The sequence below is a fragment of the Notechis scutatus genome, chromosome 1 (genome assembly GCF_049901735.1).
Source record: "Notechis scutatus isolate UNSWTSFEM ecotype Mainland chromosome 1, rNotScu1.2, whole genome shotgun sequence".
NCBI lineage: Eukaryota > Metazoa > Chordata > Lepidosauria > Squamata > Elapidae > Notechis > Notechis scutatus.
This window is the reverse complement of record NC_142009.1, coordinates 38,945,943-38,962,112: the sequence shown is the minus strand read 5'-3', so window position 1 is coordinate 38,962,112 and position 16,170 is coordinate 38,945,943. Positions and strand designations below refer to the sequence as shown.

At 41.2% G+C, this 16,170-nt stretch overlaps 1 protein-coding gene and 1 long non-coding RNA gene across 8 annotated transcripts in view; one reads left to right on the top strand and one right to left on the bottom strand.

Annotated features, from left to right (window-relative positions):
* Positions 1-11,311, bottom strand: part of LOC148132756 (uncharacterized) — a 43,412-nt gene extending 32,101 nt beyond the window's left edge. Inside the window, exons 1-2 of the long non-coding RNA XR_015748795.1 lie at positions 11,036-11,311; positions 1,746-1,806 (exon numbers count right to left, since the gene is read on the bottom strand). This is a non-coding gene — a long non-coding RNA (uncharacterized LOC148132756). The remainder of the gene's footprint in view (positions 1-1,745; positions 1,807-11,035) is intronic.
* The window catches only part of BCL11A (BCL11 transcription factor A), a 203,951-nt gene continuing 197,941 nt past the window's right edge, over positions 10,161-16,170 (top strand). For 2 of the 7 annotated variants that reach the window (XM_026676729.2, XM_087961237.1), the window contains exon 1: positions 10,161-10,878. In XM_026676729.2, the coding sequence (XP_026532514.1) occupies positions 10,824-10,878 (55 nt within the window). In that variant the 5' untranslated portion in view covers positions 10,161-10,823. Of the gene's footprint in view, positions 10,879-11,203; positions 11,342-16,170 lie in introns of those variants that run through there. The other 5 variants (XM_087961218.1, XM_026676730.2, XM_087961252.1 and 2 more) reach the window with 5 other exon arrangements.

Here is a 16,170-nt window from a genome sequence, read left to right as displayed (position 1 = left end):
GACAAGATGGTGTTGTGCCTCCCTCTTGTGGAAGAGTTGATTGAACTGGCAAATGAATTGCTGATAATGGGTCAGCTTCTGACCCATTACTTTTAAAGCAGCTTTGTTATTTCAGGTGACATTGAGCAGCAAACCTGCCACACCGTTCTCTTTTCAATGCTATCTGAAAAAAACAAACTCCCTCTCCTTGATTCAAGTTGTAAACTAGCTCTTTATCTAATTTTTTAAAAGATTTGTCAAAAATCTGGTTCACACGATTTTCAGATCTGAAATATACTTTGGATTTTGCATGTTGTAGAAACTTAGCTGTTGTAATCCAGGGTTTATGATTTAACATGCTGTGTGCATCCTTATGGTTTACTCAATAATTGGATTAAGCCAACCATACTTTAGCATGTTGTCTGAACTGATCTCACAATAGCTCAGTAAAGGAGCACTTGTTTGTATTTTGAAATTCAGTGAGTCTAATCTCCAGTGAAAGGATCAAGTGGCAAGGACCTTTCCTTATCTGCTATTTATACCTGCACAGATCATCCTATATGACATCCAGCTACTCTTTGATCATTGTATGCTGTCCTTGTATATGACCCTGAAAAAAACCAATAACTTCATTTATTTATTATGGTATTTATAACTCCTGATAACTTCATATTCCAGAATATAACTTGTTTTTCCTGTTTAAGCTTTTAAAGGGTCATGATGGATAAAAATTTCATTATGCTTTCTCAAAATGTGCTGAAAGTTTTTTTTTAAGAATATAAAAGTATAGTCCATTAAAAAATGTAATTGCACAAAAGTTGCCATGGAAGTTGTACTTGTGATGTTTGATTTCTGATGGTTCCTTCAGTGGAATTCATTAGCTATAGATCAGGGCTGTCAAACTCCAGGCCTGCGAGCCAGATGCGTCACGTGCTGGCCACCCACGCCCGGTTTAGTGAAGGGGGGAGAAGTCAAAATACGTCACATGAGACTGCTGTGATGACGTGAGTTTGACACCCCAGTTATAGATAAACCAGCTTCAGAAGCAGTTTTCATGGCAAACCCCACAAGGATAGGCAGTTTGAACCAGTGGGGCTGTTCCTTAAGTATAGCTATGCAGTGATGGGGTTCTAATTTTTTTACTACCGGTTCTGTGGGCATGGCTTGGTGGGTGTAGCAGGGGAAAGATACTGTAAAATCTCCAGTCAGAGGTGGTATTTGCCGGTTCTCCAAACTACTCAAAATTTTTGCTACCGATTCTCCAGAACTGGTCAGAACCTGCTGAATACCACCTCTGTAGCTATGTAGTATGAAGGCATATATTCTTTCAATTCAAGAGTTGTAGGCCTACTGGCTTCAAGTCCTAAACTCCAGAACCTTTTCCTGTCAGCTTGTGTCAGGCAGGAAAGTGTTACAGTGTAAGTCCTAATATGGCTAAAGTAGAATTGGAACATCAGAAAATCATTAGGTTGGAGATGTTCGCTTTCCACTGGAAGAAGGGTCTAGGAGAACTCAAACAGCAGCCAACTTGCCAGTGGCCAACTTGGGAGGAAGTCTCCATTTGAAATCACATAGATCTTCTTCCCACACAGAAAGATGCTGTCTGGATCAGATTTGAATACTGCAAACTTTAGCGAAGTCTTTCTGAATTTAGCAAAATTTCCAGTACGATCAATGACTGATTGCAATAGGAAATCAACAATAAATATAGGTCTGTATGTTTCATCATGTTTATCCTGAAATAAACTTCCCTGGGGTTGGCTTACCTCCAAGCAAGGCCTTAAGAATTTTGTGCTGCAGCTTTTAACAACCTGATGGGTTCATGCCCTATAAACAGGGCAAAAGAACCAGTTTGAAATTGCCGTGTGCAAAAAACCCACACAGGCACCAGAATATAAAGTTACATCAAACAGCACTCCTTACTACCGGCACTGATGTTACCTAGTTAGGGTAATGAAACATCTGCAAGAAAACAAGCAAGCTTAGAGAGCACCAAGGACCCCTCAAAAGATGTTCTGTTGAAATTATGTCTAGTAATGAAGTCTTTTTCAGATGCATTTTGAACCAGGACAATGGATTCCTCCCTTTCCATTAAGCAAGGCTCAGAAAGTTCTTTTTGGGATTCCCCTTTCAGTGTGTTTGTTTTTGGAGGGAGAGTTTGCTGTGTGTGGGCAAAACAATCATAGGACACAGCAACCTTTTTCTGGTAAAGGACCTGCTCACTGAACTCCCACATCAGAGCTGCTCACCTCTGGCCTGAATTACCCTAATGCAGGCATGGGATTCTCTAGTGCCTTGTGCTGCAACTTTTTCTGCCAAATTGCTTATCCACTTTTTGATCTTATAATAAAAGGTTTATTTTATAAAACATTTCTGTTCTTCCTACTACATGGATTTTTGCTTGGAAATAGGATTTCTTCTCTACCCTGTTAATGGCAGTATACTGCCACTGTGGGGCAAGGTTCTTATGTATTTTATCTGTCACACAACAATCCTGCCAAGGCAGTTGGCTGTTAAAGATGTTCACCTTGATTGGAAAAAGACTCTGGGTTCATCTTGGCAAAAAGAAGTGATTAGTCGTCACACCCTTTTGAGAGTGAAGAGGAGGGATTTCCAATAGAAAACATACACATTTCTCTCCTTCCCAAGCTGTAACTTCCAAATTGGTTAGGGGAAAGCTATGCCATTTAATCTGAAAGTGGCATCAATTTTTCCAGTACAGATGTATACCAGGTGTTTTTTTGTTTTTTTTTTGTTACGGCAAGGTCAGCTGTTGAAGTAGCTCTGCAGTCCACACATTGTTGCTGTTCTAGAATTTAAGTAAAAGTTCCCCATCCTGCCTCTTCCCCACCCTGGTATGTCGTTTTGTAGTCTTCATAAGCTTCAGCAAATATGGCTGACAGTGGTGGGAACTCTAGTTTGGTGCATTTGGAGGGCATTGGGGTGGGAAATTTAATTTTGTTGCTATGACATGTTTTCTTCACTGTTTTGTTACAACACTATGCACACACGTATGAAAGAATATTACAAGATTATTTCTTCCAAAGTGGTTCAATCTTACTCTCTGAAAATCTGAGTTCAAGCCCTCCTCAGAAGTAAACTACTAAATTTTGCAGTTATTTACTTCTAGATAAGAATGTCACATATAGAACTATAGGTTTAGGAAAATTGGATTCACTAATGAGAAGCATGCAAGAGTCAGGTAGATTTACTAGACCTTGCTGTGATCCATTAGTTTGTTTACTAGGCAAGTAAGATCAAGACCAAAGCTTTTAGGAAGAAATATTTGTGTTTGGGAAAATGAACTGTAGCAGGTAAGAGTATACCAGTTTCTTCTCTTCTGTATTCCAAATCAACATGACCATTTGTTTCAGTCCTTTGGACAATTAAAAAGATTGTAAGCCAGCAGAATCTGAGAATAAGAAAGCTGATGTGCTCTCAAGTAAAAGATTGCATTTGAAACATTTTTCCAATTGTAGTGATGGTGGGTGCGGAGAATACTGAAATTACAAGCTGTCTTTAATTTATTTGAATGGTTACTGCAAACAGGTTCTGATAAAAGGCAACATTTAAAAGAAGCCTAAATGGATTTTGGAATCCCAATGCTGATATGTGTAATCATAGACTTCTGCGGTTTAGATGGGAAGTCACCTGGGACTTGTTAAAAGTGCACTTTAATCAGTTAATATATTAGTCTTGAAAAGTCATGTTTTAAATGCTTTTCTAGAAAATATATTTGATACATTCTAGACTGATAAAATATTGTGGCTTGGACATCCCATATTAAAGGGGATCATAAGTGTTACCTATCCATAGCCTCCAGGGAATTAAGCTCAATGGTGTCACATCTTCTAGTAAAATAAGGAATCTAAGAAGTCTATCATTTGGGACTAAACTGCATTCCCCCAGGCATTCTGTACACAATATATACCAAACACTTTAATATATTCCCATGCACGCATTGTAAAAAGAACATGTATAGGCTTGTAAAATATAGGGGGACAACTCATCAGGGTATATCTACTCAGCATTCTATATGGCAGGTCCCTTCAATACAAAAAAAATATTAATTTTGGAATCTGACCCAATCACCTATTGACAGCATAAAGGAATATAGAGCAGGATGTCAATGAAATTCCTAAAGTTGCAAACATTCTGCAGTCCAATGCCATTTAAGTTTATTCAGAAGTGATATACAATGAGTTAAGTGGAAATTATTAGCCTTCACAAGTTTCTCCTTCCTCCAATGTAGCAAGACTCAAAGGTCTTATGAGAGTCGTAGTTGATTTTACTGCAACAGAAAAGCAGTAAATTATTTCCAACACATTTTATGCATGTTCTCACAATGTAGAAAAATAGCTGAATGCTCCTGTTTATTCACATTCTGCTTGATAGAGATTAGACTTCTGGATATAAAGGGGCTTAATGGATGTATACATTTCCTCTTTGCAAATTGATATTTGTTTATGTGATTGATTTCTTTGTGTAGCACCCAAGCAATATTAAACTCAGTTTTGCTTCTTGATCATGGTTGGGAAATTTCTGGTCTCAAGACTGAGAATCGGTCTCTGTTAGCACAACCAATAAGTGGAGATGATGGGACTTGTAACCCATCACAATCAGGAAGATCAGTGCTCCTCTGTCTCAATCTTATCTGTAGAACAGAGAAAGGTGTCTGGAGTATGCCCCTGAGGGGTGGGGTCTCTGAAACCACCTTCTTAATTATGTCTTCCAAATAACTAAGCCTCATTTTTAATTGTTCCTTCCTACAGTAAAAGAAAGGGGTGTTAGGTGGAATTTATTTAGAAATTAAAGACAAGAGACACACAGGTAACACAAAGCAGAAAACAAAAATGAAAGTAAAATATTGATAGTTCTGCTAACATGAAAAATTTAATGAAACAAAAATAGTGCTAGATTCCAGTCAGGATACAGAGCTTCAGATTGCATAGTTGGGTTTGCAAGACATACTGTATCACTAACCAGGCAGCTTTACCCAAGCGAATTGGCAAATCCTGCCTGCATGGCTAGCTTATAGCTCAGGGCATCTTGGCAATCAAAAACTTGGGCTAAATGCATAATACATGGCCAATTTAACTATAGATAAGTCAGTAGTGTGAAGAAAACCTGTATTCATGCACACAAATATATATTTTAAATATGTTTTGAAACATAATTAGAGTGTACATTGATTCTGGCTCTTTTTCACACATGGTCTAAGCAAAGGTAGGTACTCTTTTCAATTTTTTTAAAGGAATATACTTGCTTTGGACTAGTATTCCAGATAGAGTGCCAAAAATATGCATATTTTCCTTATTTCAAGCATATTTTCAGACAAGCCTGAGAACAGAATTATTTGCCTACTTTTAATGGTGTGTATTAAATGTACTTACAAATGGATTTAACTCTCATTTGCACATATACTCCTTTGGAACACCCATTTTGCTCCTTATTCAAAGCACTTTTCTTCCAACTATGCTGCACTGACTTCAGAAAATTTCTTTCCAAATAAGCATGTTTGCTTGGAAGACAAACATGCTGAAAAAAATATCAAAAGATCTTTCATCTAACATACTGAAGTTGACGTTATTTTAGTTGGAAGCAGAAGGAATTTGTTTTGATTCCACAGGGCTGATTTCTACATTAGCTCACTGATAACTTTAGTTGTATTTTGTGCCTTTACTACCTCCCCCTTTTTCTCTACCACAGAGCTGTGCATCTAGCTGCGTTTGTGTCACATTTCCTGCACCCTTTTGCCCATTTCACAATGAAATCCTTCCCCACCTGTTTCCCCTTACCATATTTTCTACGGATGTTTCTCACTACCCGCCTTAGGTTTGATTTCTTTCTTTTCATCTTTTCATCTTATCGCAGCCTCCTTGTTTTACTGGGCGGTTTTTTCCTCGCTACCATCTAATCTTACTATTCATCTTCAACATTCACAGATTGCCATTAAGGTAACTCCAAGTGGTGTCATTTTTCAGCTGCCAACATCTACTCGGGCTGACTGCAGGTAGTATTGGAGGAGATCGAGTTGCTGCGGTGGGATGGGAAGAAGGAAAGATGCGGACATTTTGATGATATTCAGAAGTGCCTCCTTGTTCGCTGTCCCATTCAACGCACCTTTTTCTTCTGTGGGGTTTTCGCTGAGCCCAGGGAGGACAGAAAGCTGGCAAAGGGACTCTAAGAAACCGGAGCTTCCTCCTCCATCAATATCTCACTTGCCGGTTCTAGGGGGAGCCCTTGTCGTACGGGTGGAGGCGCGCGAAGCCGTCTCCGAACAGACTTGCAGGCACTGGCAGCTACAGGCCTGCTTAACTCTGCAGGACAGACCACAGCAGGCACAGCACCTCAGGGCCTGCCAGGTGCAGTGCCACTCACCCAAAATGTCCCCTTCCCCTGGAAAGGCCTTGCCCCTCCAAAGAGGAGCCGCTGAACTCAAGGCGTCTATCTACCCGGGAACTCGGTTACACCAAGGTCAATGAGGCACTGAACTTTCTAATAGCCGTATTTGGCTTGACTTCCAAGGAATGGCGGGCTGCTCATGGCTTCCCTGGCAGTAAAATCGTCACGATTCCTTCTTCAACCCCCCCTCCCCCCATGCCCAGGTGCAGGTGCTTTCGAAATTCAGCAGCTGCCTTCCCCAAAGTTCCCTTGACCAGAGAAGAAACTTACGGAGGGGGGCTACAGTTCGAACCCCCTTCCATCCAGCGTCATTAACTAATTCGCACGCGACGCCGCTGCCGACGGCCACTCCATCTCGCCCGGGGATCGTTCGATTCCTCGGGAAACTCGTCCTTTGCCTTTTTCTCCGGAGCCGAGGCGAAAGCGCTGTTATGTTTTGGAGCCCCGTAAGTGCTAGGAGGGGAATGGATCTGCTGATTTCTGAGAGCCTCTTCCTTCCCCGTTCGGATCAGAAATCGTTTCTGAGAGGGCCGGGGTTGTGCAGGCGTATCCGAGAAGGGGGAACACTGAAGAGGAGGTCTTTGAGCTTCTCCGGGTACGCGTTTGGATGAAAGAAAACAGATCTTTCTGTTGGGGTGACAGCAAGAATTATACCCTGATCCTATGCCAATTGCTCAGAAGTTCTGTTAAGTGGAGTCAACAGTCGCGAGAAAAGCACGTGCGAATGTGTTTGGAGAGAAATGAAGAATGCCCACTCCTTCCCGCGAGGCCCTGTACTATCCTCGGAAAACCCTCGGTTCAAAACGGGGCAGGTCTGCAGTCGAAACATTTGTAGTGGTGCGCAGAGGGGTGGCAGTTCCGACCGTCGGCTGGTCAGCAAGTAGCTTGCTGCACCCAACAGAGCTTGTTGAGAAAGTGGGCGCGTGTGTCCGAGTCCGCGTGGAAGCTTGCACAAGACGCCCCTTCAAGGAGGCGAGCGCGCCTGTTTCTGCGCAACTCGTTTGGAAGCAGCTGTTTCGGCGCGTTGGACAAAGCGCGGGGCCGTGTAAAAGTTGGGTTTTTAAAGACGAGCGGTGCCTATTGGAGGGCGTTATGGCTGAGGTCCTGGGCATGCTTACTCAGGAATAAGCCCCACTGGCCTTCGGTGGTCTTACTCAGGGGTAGGCCCCCGCAGGATGGACCATAAGTGTGAGGCGCCTATTAAGGAGAGCGCCCCAAGTGGGCGCAAATTAGACAAATTCGACGGCCGGGCCCAAGAATTAGTGCGGGGGGGACGGAATTGAGACCCATTCATTAAAGATTTCAACCGGCCTCTCAAGTACTTTTCAAAAGTTCCCGTTCGCAAGGGCTCCCACTCTAGAACTTTCTTCCGAAGAAACGCACCCAACAGACAGACTTTTCTAGAAATCAGAAAGACCCGAAAAATGCACAACTTTGGCTGACTGGTGGCCTGTGCGTGCGCCTGCGTGCCAAGTTCGATTCTTTCAGGGGACAGAATTGATCCGGGCCCTGCGCGGGGCATCAGGCTCTCTCTCCAAAGTTGAAATGGCTAGGTCGATTCCCCCCCGCCCCATTCAAGACCGTTAAAAAAAAAAGCAAAACAAAACTACAACACAATCGATAATCGCACGCGTCACATCAAGCCTTTGGCTTCACCTTCGCGCTCCTCTTTCTTGGCCTTCATTGCTTTCAACGGAAGTGATTGAAAGGTGGCGAAGGGGGCAGAGAAAGGAGCGTTGAAAAAGGACCTTTTGCCCGCGCGGACTTCGCCGTGTCTGGAAAAGGCCCGCGCGCACGACGCCCCTCCCCCACCGCAAGGACGCACGGGGCCGCCGCCGCACCTCGCTCTGCTCAGCTCGCGTCGCCAAGCTTGGCGCCGAACCCTCTCGCTCCTTCGCGTCTCCCAGCCCGCCTCCCGTTCCTTCGCCTCTGCTGTTCAACCGACCCACCCTCCGCCGCCGTGCTTAGCCTTCTCTTCTCTGTGCGGCTTTCTTTCTTTTTGTGGTTGGAAGGCGAACAGCAGAAAGTTCATTTTCCCCAGCGCGGGATTTTTCTGCTTTTTTTCTTTTTCTTTACTGTAACGAGGAACTCTTGCTTTTCTCACACGGACATTAGGGCAGCGGTCCTTTTTAATTGCTGGTTATCATTCCCTTGTCTGCTGCTTCTTCCTCCCCTCCCCTAATGCCCTCCTCAAGCCGAGGGAATGCCCTTCTATAGCCAATTACCTAAGAATGAGCCTCAATCAGTTCAATGGGACTAAAGGTGTCAGGCCGTCGTGGAATTCTTACTTGGCCTTTTTGACCACGGAGAAAACCCAATCTTTTCCTATTCTTTCCTTCTCTTTCATTACTTGTGGGGCTAATTCTTCTCTTCTTAAAATGAAGGGGTGTTTTTTCTAGACTTGCCTTCTCTTGTATATTGTGAGCTGGAGTTGAAGATAAACGTTTTTTCCCCTTCCAGCACCAAATCCGGGACCCTTCATGGTCGCTGATATGTCCCCCATCTTAACAAATCGTTGTTTTTTTCGCCCCCTGTAAGTTTCTTTCCTCTTCAGGATAGGATCGCAAACATTCCCTTTCTTCTTGGGAGGGGACAACCGTCTTCCTCTTTTTTTAAAAAAAATGTTCCACTTTTAAATTTCTTCCGAAAATATTTTGGACAGTACATGGTTAGGGGGTTGGTGAAAAGCTTCGTATTATTATTTCACAAATAATAACTTATTCTTTCACAAACTTAATAAGACCTGCTACCGTCTCCAAAGCTACCTTTCAGGTTTCGCCGGAGGACACCCCCCCACAAAGCAACAGGTGAACCTCCGTTCTCTGACCCCATTTCCAGCTTTCCTAAGACAGGATCAGCACGTTTCATAGCTTGTTATATACCCCTCCCCCTTCAGCTTGCTTAGACTACTTGTAAAGGACCAGGGTCTCAAGCATATTGGCAACATGAGTTCTGCGATCCTATGCAATCTCTTTGGAAGGAAGTTCCACTGCGTCCAATGAAGAATCCCCTTTAAATTCTCTTGGTAATGGAGTTATATTTATTTACAATGGGTTACATTCTTACAACCCGAGTGTCCTCTTGTTTACTCAAGGGTAACTGTCACTGAATTCAACGAGGGCTATTCAATTATGTTGAATCTTTACACATTTTTCTGGTTATATACTAGTATGTTTTACGGAGCGACGATTCCAACCAAGTGGGGAAAAGGGAGAATCAACCTGTTTATCAAAGCTGGAGATCCTTTATTCCGTTTTAATCCATACAACATTTAGGAATTACTGTATTTTTAATCTTAAGAAAAATGTACCAACTTCTATTCTTCGCAATAGAGACCCACACGAAATCAAATAGAGCTCCCAGGATCCGTTGCAGTGTATCTGTTACTATAATCAAACAATCAGCGTTGTTTTTTATACTTGCTCCTTCCGAGGTAATTGCTTGTCCGGAGAATAATGGCATAACCTCTGGGCCTGATCCTACTTGAACAATTTTAAGTTTTCACCTCTTAAAAGGTGAGGTAGTTATGCTCTCACTTTTGTCTGTTCGTTACCGCTGTTTTGCTTTTTAATTGTGCGGCAATTTGCTAGCAACTCTATGAAGATAAGAGCACTCATTTCCAGGGGTATTTGACTTCTTGTTACATTTTACGGTCTCTCCCTTTCCCTCTGCTCGCCCCTCCCTTCTCTTTTAAATTTCCCTCCTGGCTCTAATTGATTTTTTTAAAGGCTTACAGAACACTTTCTTTCGTATCAAGTCTTCTTGCTCCTCCAGCGTGCCTTTCCTTTTTCTGCGGTCACTCCGGGGCTGTTGCGCGCCTTTACGCACGCCTCTCCCTCCCCGCGTCTTTTACCACTCCGCCTCCCTCCGGAGGAGCAGCAGCGTGTGCCTGGTGCCTAGGAGGGTAACCCCCTCTTCTCCCCCCACCACTGGCCATTGGCTTGCCCTGCTACGGCTCCCCCCTCACTCTTTTGCTTGATCATGTCCAGCCCCCGATGACTGTCCATTGGCGTGGCGCACAGCTTCCCTCCTCCCCTTTCCTCCAGTTTCGCCCTGCCCATGTTTTGTATGTCTCTGTCCATCCAGCCGCTTGACGTTCAAGTTCGTAGGGACGTCACGTCCGCACTTGAACTTGCAGCTCAGGGGGGCTTTTGCCATTTTTTTCATCTCTCTCTCTCTCTCTCTCTTCTTTTTCCCCCCTGTCTGTTTCTCCCTCTCTTGCACAGAAAGGAAAAAAAGAAAAAGAAAAAGCCATGACTGCTATCCCACAATTCATCTTCCCCGCGCCATCTTTGTATTATTTCTAATTTATTTTGGATGTCAAAAGACATTGATGAAGGTATTTTCTCTGGAGTCTCCCTCCTTGCTCACCCGGCGCTTCCCGATGTGATCCGAGCGAGAGAGCTCCGTGCGCGCCCGCCCGAGCAACCAACACCACAATGTCTCGCCGCAAGCAAGGGAAACCCCAGCACTTAAGCAAACGGGAATTTTCGCGTAAGTAAACCACCTTGCCGCTCTGCTTTTTACCTTTGAGCACACTCGCTTGCAAACTAACAATCATAATTCAATTATTTTTTAATATTTTGCACATTTCACTCTTTCTTTGTGCATGCGTCTTTTTAATGCATTGGAAGACAAAAAAGCAACTCACCTTAAAACTCAGGCCCCTTGCCCCTCCCTCTTTTTTTTGCATCGCTAGCACCTTCAGTACTTTTCAGAGAAGGTCCTTCTGTTCTTCAGCGCTTACGACCGCTTGCTCCCTCGCTCAAAGTTCCATTTGTCTCTCCTCCCCCCCATTGATTCTTCTATAGATATTTTGCCGGAAGAGAGCGTGTCTGAGTGCGCGCGCCTGCAGCTTACAAATGAATTGCAACTTAAGAAAGCACGCAAAGATACACATTTTTGTGTGTGTGCAAAGGACAGAGAAGAGGCAGGCGGCTTAAAGGAGGGGATGAAAGTACGGAAGAAAGCGGTACATGTATGTGTGTGTGTGTGTGGGGTGGTTGAATCGGGGCACTTTCTTTTATTTTCACGCGGAGAGATTAGGTGCTCTCCGAGCGCCTTGTCGTGTGACGACTTTGCCTTTTTTTCAAATCCGCTTTGCTCATTCCGTGCAAATCTCCTTTTTTATAGATGGGGTGAAAGGGGGGACCATTTCTTTTGTCTCCACCATCAAGATAGGGATAGTGGCGGAGAGAGATCGCCTACCCCCACCCTTTTCTGTATGTCCCGCTCCTTTTTCTTTCTTTCTCTCTCCTCTCCAACTCCGCACCGGGAAAGGGCAAGGAAGGGGCCAGACGTGGTGTCTGTTTTTGGCCGGAGATCGGCTGCTTTTCTCTTGCACCGCCACGATTAGCTTTTCTCCCCTCCCCCAGTCAACTGCCTACTCTTACCAGCCTCATTTTACCCCCTCCTTTTCTCTTTCCGTCGTTAAGCCCCCAAACTCTTGCTTTGCAGAAACTTGGGTTAGCTTGCGTACAGCTAAAAATGTGAGAAGGATCGGAGTGTGTGGATATGTATGCGTGTGGAATTCCCCTCCTTTCTTTTGTACTAGTTTTTGGAAGATTTTCAAAAAAAAAAAGTGGAAGTGGATTTTGATTGGGAAAAATCTCGTGTCTGACTGTTTACAAGCGCCGCGTGTGCTGCGGAGTCGCTGCCAGCAAAACAGGCTAGGAGAACAAACGTATTGGAAGGAGAAGAAATTCATACAACATATATACATGCACACATGCAAGGTTTTGTAGATATTATAAAAATAAATACAAGCTTACGTGCAGCTGTGTCAGCTCTGATCATAAGAAAGGGAACATTAATCTCCCCTAAACAATTAATTAGAACTTCCACCTCAGTAATTGCATTTTGATCTAAAGGTTGTATTTCCTTTTTCATTTAAACAAAATAGGGATTTTTTGCTATGGCTCGGGTTTCCTCTTTCAGCCTTCCAGGCATGCGGTGTACAAAAGCTCGAGCAAAGCCGTGCTTGCTTGCAAACACAAAAGGGAAGTCTGGTCTGGACTTGAGATGGTTGAAGGCGGAGGGCAAAGTCGAGGTGGGGGGGGGGGGGGGGGAGGAAAGAAGGAAGACATTAAATGTATAAGTTATATTTGCAAAAGAAAAATAAATGGTCTTCCTTGAGCTGTTATTATTTTATTATTATTTTCCCCTTTAATTTTCAAGATTGGTTTTTCTTTTGGTTTTGCAAAACTTTGCATTTTCGCCGTCAGTGGCCTTGTCTCCCATTAATTGCTGCTTCCATTGTAATGTAAAATATCGTTTAGCAATACGAATACTTAATTAAAATAGCCAACAAATGAAACATCGCTGCCCTTTCATTTTCATGAATTATAGTTGTCTTTTCAAATATGTTGCATGTTGCTTTTCTGTCCATTCCTACAATTATTTTTGTTATTTGAAATGCAAAATCGTATGTTTATTGCAACATAACTGACACTTTTGAACATGCTATCACCTTCCAAACACGTTGCAAGATTCATTCTCCCTCCCTTCCTTCAGCCAAACTGATAACCTAATTTGACTCTTATCTGAAATGAGAGGTAGGGGGTGGGGAAGGAGAAGTGGCTATTTGGAGGAAAAGATGCCCCTTTTTACAATGTAAAGAAGATGATTTGTAACTATATTCTAGTTTCTCTGCTCCACATTCACCTGCAGAAGACTTGAAAATTAGCCCCAAAAATAAATATATAGAGGTGCAAGTTTTTGTTTAGAGATTTGTGTTGTGTAACAAGGGATCAGCAGAATTCCTATAGAAGTTTATTTTTTCATGTCTTCTTCATCTTGTCTTGGGGAGCAAAATGAGAGAATAGGGGATAATGAGATTATAGCAGAGAGGGCAATTTATGTGAGTTGGGTTAAAACTATTCTTTTTCCGTTTCTGTATATTTTTTAAATTTAAATGTGAATTTTAGCCACTAGGAGGCAGAGTGAGATCAAGAAAGCTTAGTGAACTTGAACCTGATCCTTTTTGCTCACACATCTTTTAATTTTCTATATTTTTCATTTGGCATTGGAAGGTGGGGCGAGAGTTCTGTGTATTTATGTATATGTTGTGTGTGTGTGTGTTCAGATATTCTCCCTTCTTTATCTCCCACTGTTCCTCTGTAATTCAGCTCCTCCTTTTTTGCTTTTAATTTTGTTTCCTGTGTTAATCTTTTGGAAAGGACTGTAACATTCAAATTATTCTTTTAGTAGATTCCCTCCCCTATAGAGTATTTACAGTTACTGCTTTTCATCTTGTCATCCCTCCCTCCAAAGCAGGAATACTTCTGTTTGGAAAAACAGCATTAAAATAATTATTATATGATCAAGCACACTACAACATCGTATGTGATTATTTATCCACACAACACAAACTGAGAAAGGCAACCCTTCTTAGCATTTAGAAATAGTATTTCTTAGATGGCAACTAATTTTTTTGATAAAAACTACAAAAATTCAAGGGTATTAAATTGCTTTCCAAAGACTTTTGGGTGCTTTGGCTTAATTTGTGGAGCATCTGCTTTTGTTTGGGTGGCTTCGTGAGGGCTGTTTTCATTCAGTCTCAGTCCTATTAGAAAGCTTATTGTTGCTTTTGAAAATCAATTGGTTTATTTTGTTTTTAAAGTAGATCTCTAAGAGAACAGCTGGCTGAAAAGGCAAGCAAATATTTTGGCTCCCTTGCAAGTGTTACTAGATGAGGTTTCTGAGGCTAACCTATATGCCCCCAAATTGTATTTTCTGCTCCTTCCCAAGTTTACATCCATCCAGATGTTCATTCACCTAAACACTTAAATTTTCTTTTTTCCTTTCTTCTCTTTTTGAATATCCCTCCTCTCCCTCAGTTTCTCTTAAAGTAATCCACTTGAATGCAAAGTTGAAACTGAGCTGTTGTTTCAGTTTTAACTATTTTGCGGATGGGGAGGGAGAAATATATGTTTAATTGCCTTGCATTAATTTGACTCATTTGATTGCTTGTTCCATCCTAATTCATATTTCAAAAATGAAAGACATGTTTTCTACTATAATCTGGAAAATGCCTTCGTTGGCATTTCTGCTTCTGTCTTCTTTCTTTTTTTCTCCTGTTCTTTGTAAAGAAGTGAAAATCTGTGACACTAGTGTTTTGTTTTTTAATTAAAAACTCCACCTTCCTTTTAGGTTGGCCTTTAAAAGAGAAAATACAATCCCCTTTTTCATTAATGATGTATTAATGTAAACAGAAATAACGAACAATTAAAATATAAAAAGTGGTTGCCAATAAATTAGAAACAAAGCATACCATGCAAATAATCAGCATCAAGGATGATAATACACTAGCTCTTTGAATTGCAGACATACTTTTAATAACAGCAGTACACTTTTGCCCTGCATTCTGTATTTTAGGAAACCGTTTTTTAAACAAACGTAGTGTGCTAGCTCTTGCTCATTTATTGTCTTATCATTAATCTTGATTAGCAATCATTTATATTAAATGCATAAACATATGGAAGGTATGGGTTTTATATCTGTACATTGTAATATCCTATTCTTAAGAACTTTGCCTCTTCTAAAATTAATTGGATAAATTGCGAAGGTGCAATCAACAATACTTTTTAGTTTTACTTGATTTGCTGTTTTTTAGAGAAAATCTAGACCAATTTACAGCCAACTTTATAAGAAATCATTTTCCCCAACCGTTATCTAGTATAAATTTTAACTGCTTAGGGAACAAATGTTTTGAGTTTTCTTGCTAAACCAACTTACTAATTTCACAATTTTAGGCCCTAGTCTTATAGTTTGACTAATTACTCCTTATAGAACTTTCTGTTTTATAGAAAATACTTTGCTTCTTAGATTGAGCTTTGAAGCTTGCATGGAAAAATATTTCAGGTATTTAAATATTTTCAAGATAGAGTGTACTGAGACAATTTATTATTCTATTTGTTGCCTGCCATTTTGTTAGAGAGAACTAGATATTTGCTCACCCGAAAATAGTAGGGGAAAGTAGATACCATAAAATCACTCATAGTCCCAATTTCCCTCTTGACTATTAATCACAACTGGTATTACTACATTATGTTTGGTCAAGAGAGCTTAAGAGCTATGGCCTGAAGATATTTTAATGTAAAAATAATGTTCATGTTTCTATAATCATTATTACTCTATATTTAGGAGTAAACTTGGGAGACAAAAAATAATGTGAAAGCAGAGATTTGCAGAATTGTTTAGATAGAGCTATGACATCCTAAAATTATGTTCCCTTACACATATGGGAATTTCTTGAGATTCCCTTAACTAATATGGATTGTTCGGAAACAAATTAAATCTGAGTATACTTTTAAAAAAACCACCAAATCTATTTCAATATGACTCAGTCAAATTAAAATCTATTTTTTGATTCTCTGTGGCTTTAAATTCATTAAATGTGAAATTGGCCATATATTAAAGAAGGTCAAGCTGATTAACTGTTGAGGTATTGTGTCCTTTCACTTTTTTCTTAACTGGTAGCTTTTGATATTTTGCAAGAGTACTATTTCATGTTTGTTTATAGGTGAAAGTACTGTACGGTTGTAATGAAATTACATCCCAAGATGATTTTTTCTTCTCCCTCTCTTTCAGTCTGTGTGGAAGACTGAAATCATGAACACTTTCTGCAAAAGTACTTTAATAGAAAATAATAGTGGGATAAAAAGCTAATTGCAGTATTGTTATGCACCTTGTTAAAATACCTATTGGAATGTTGCCTGTATAAACAGAATTTTAGCTTTCTGGAGCTTGTTCAGCAAATTAATCAACTTGGACAACATTAAGAAA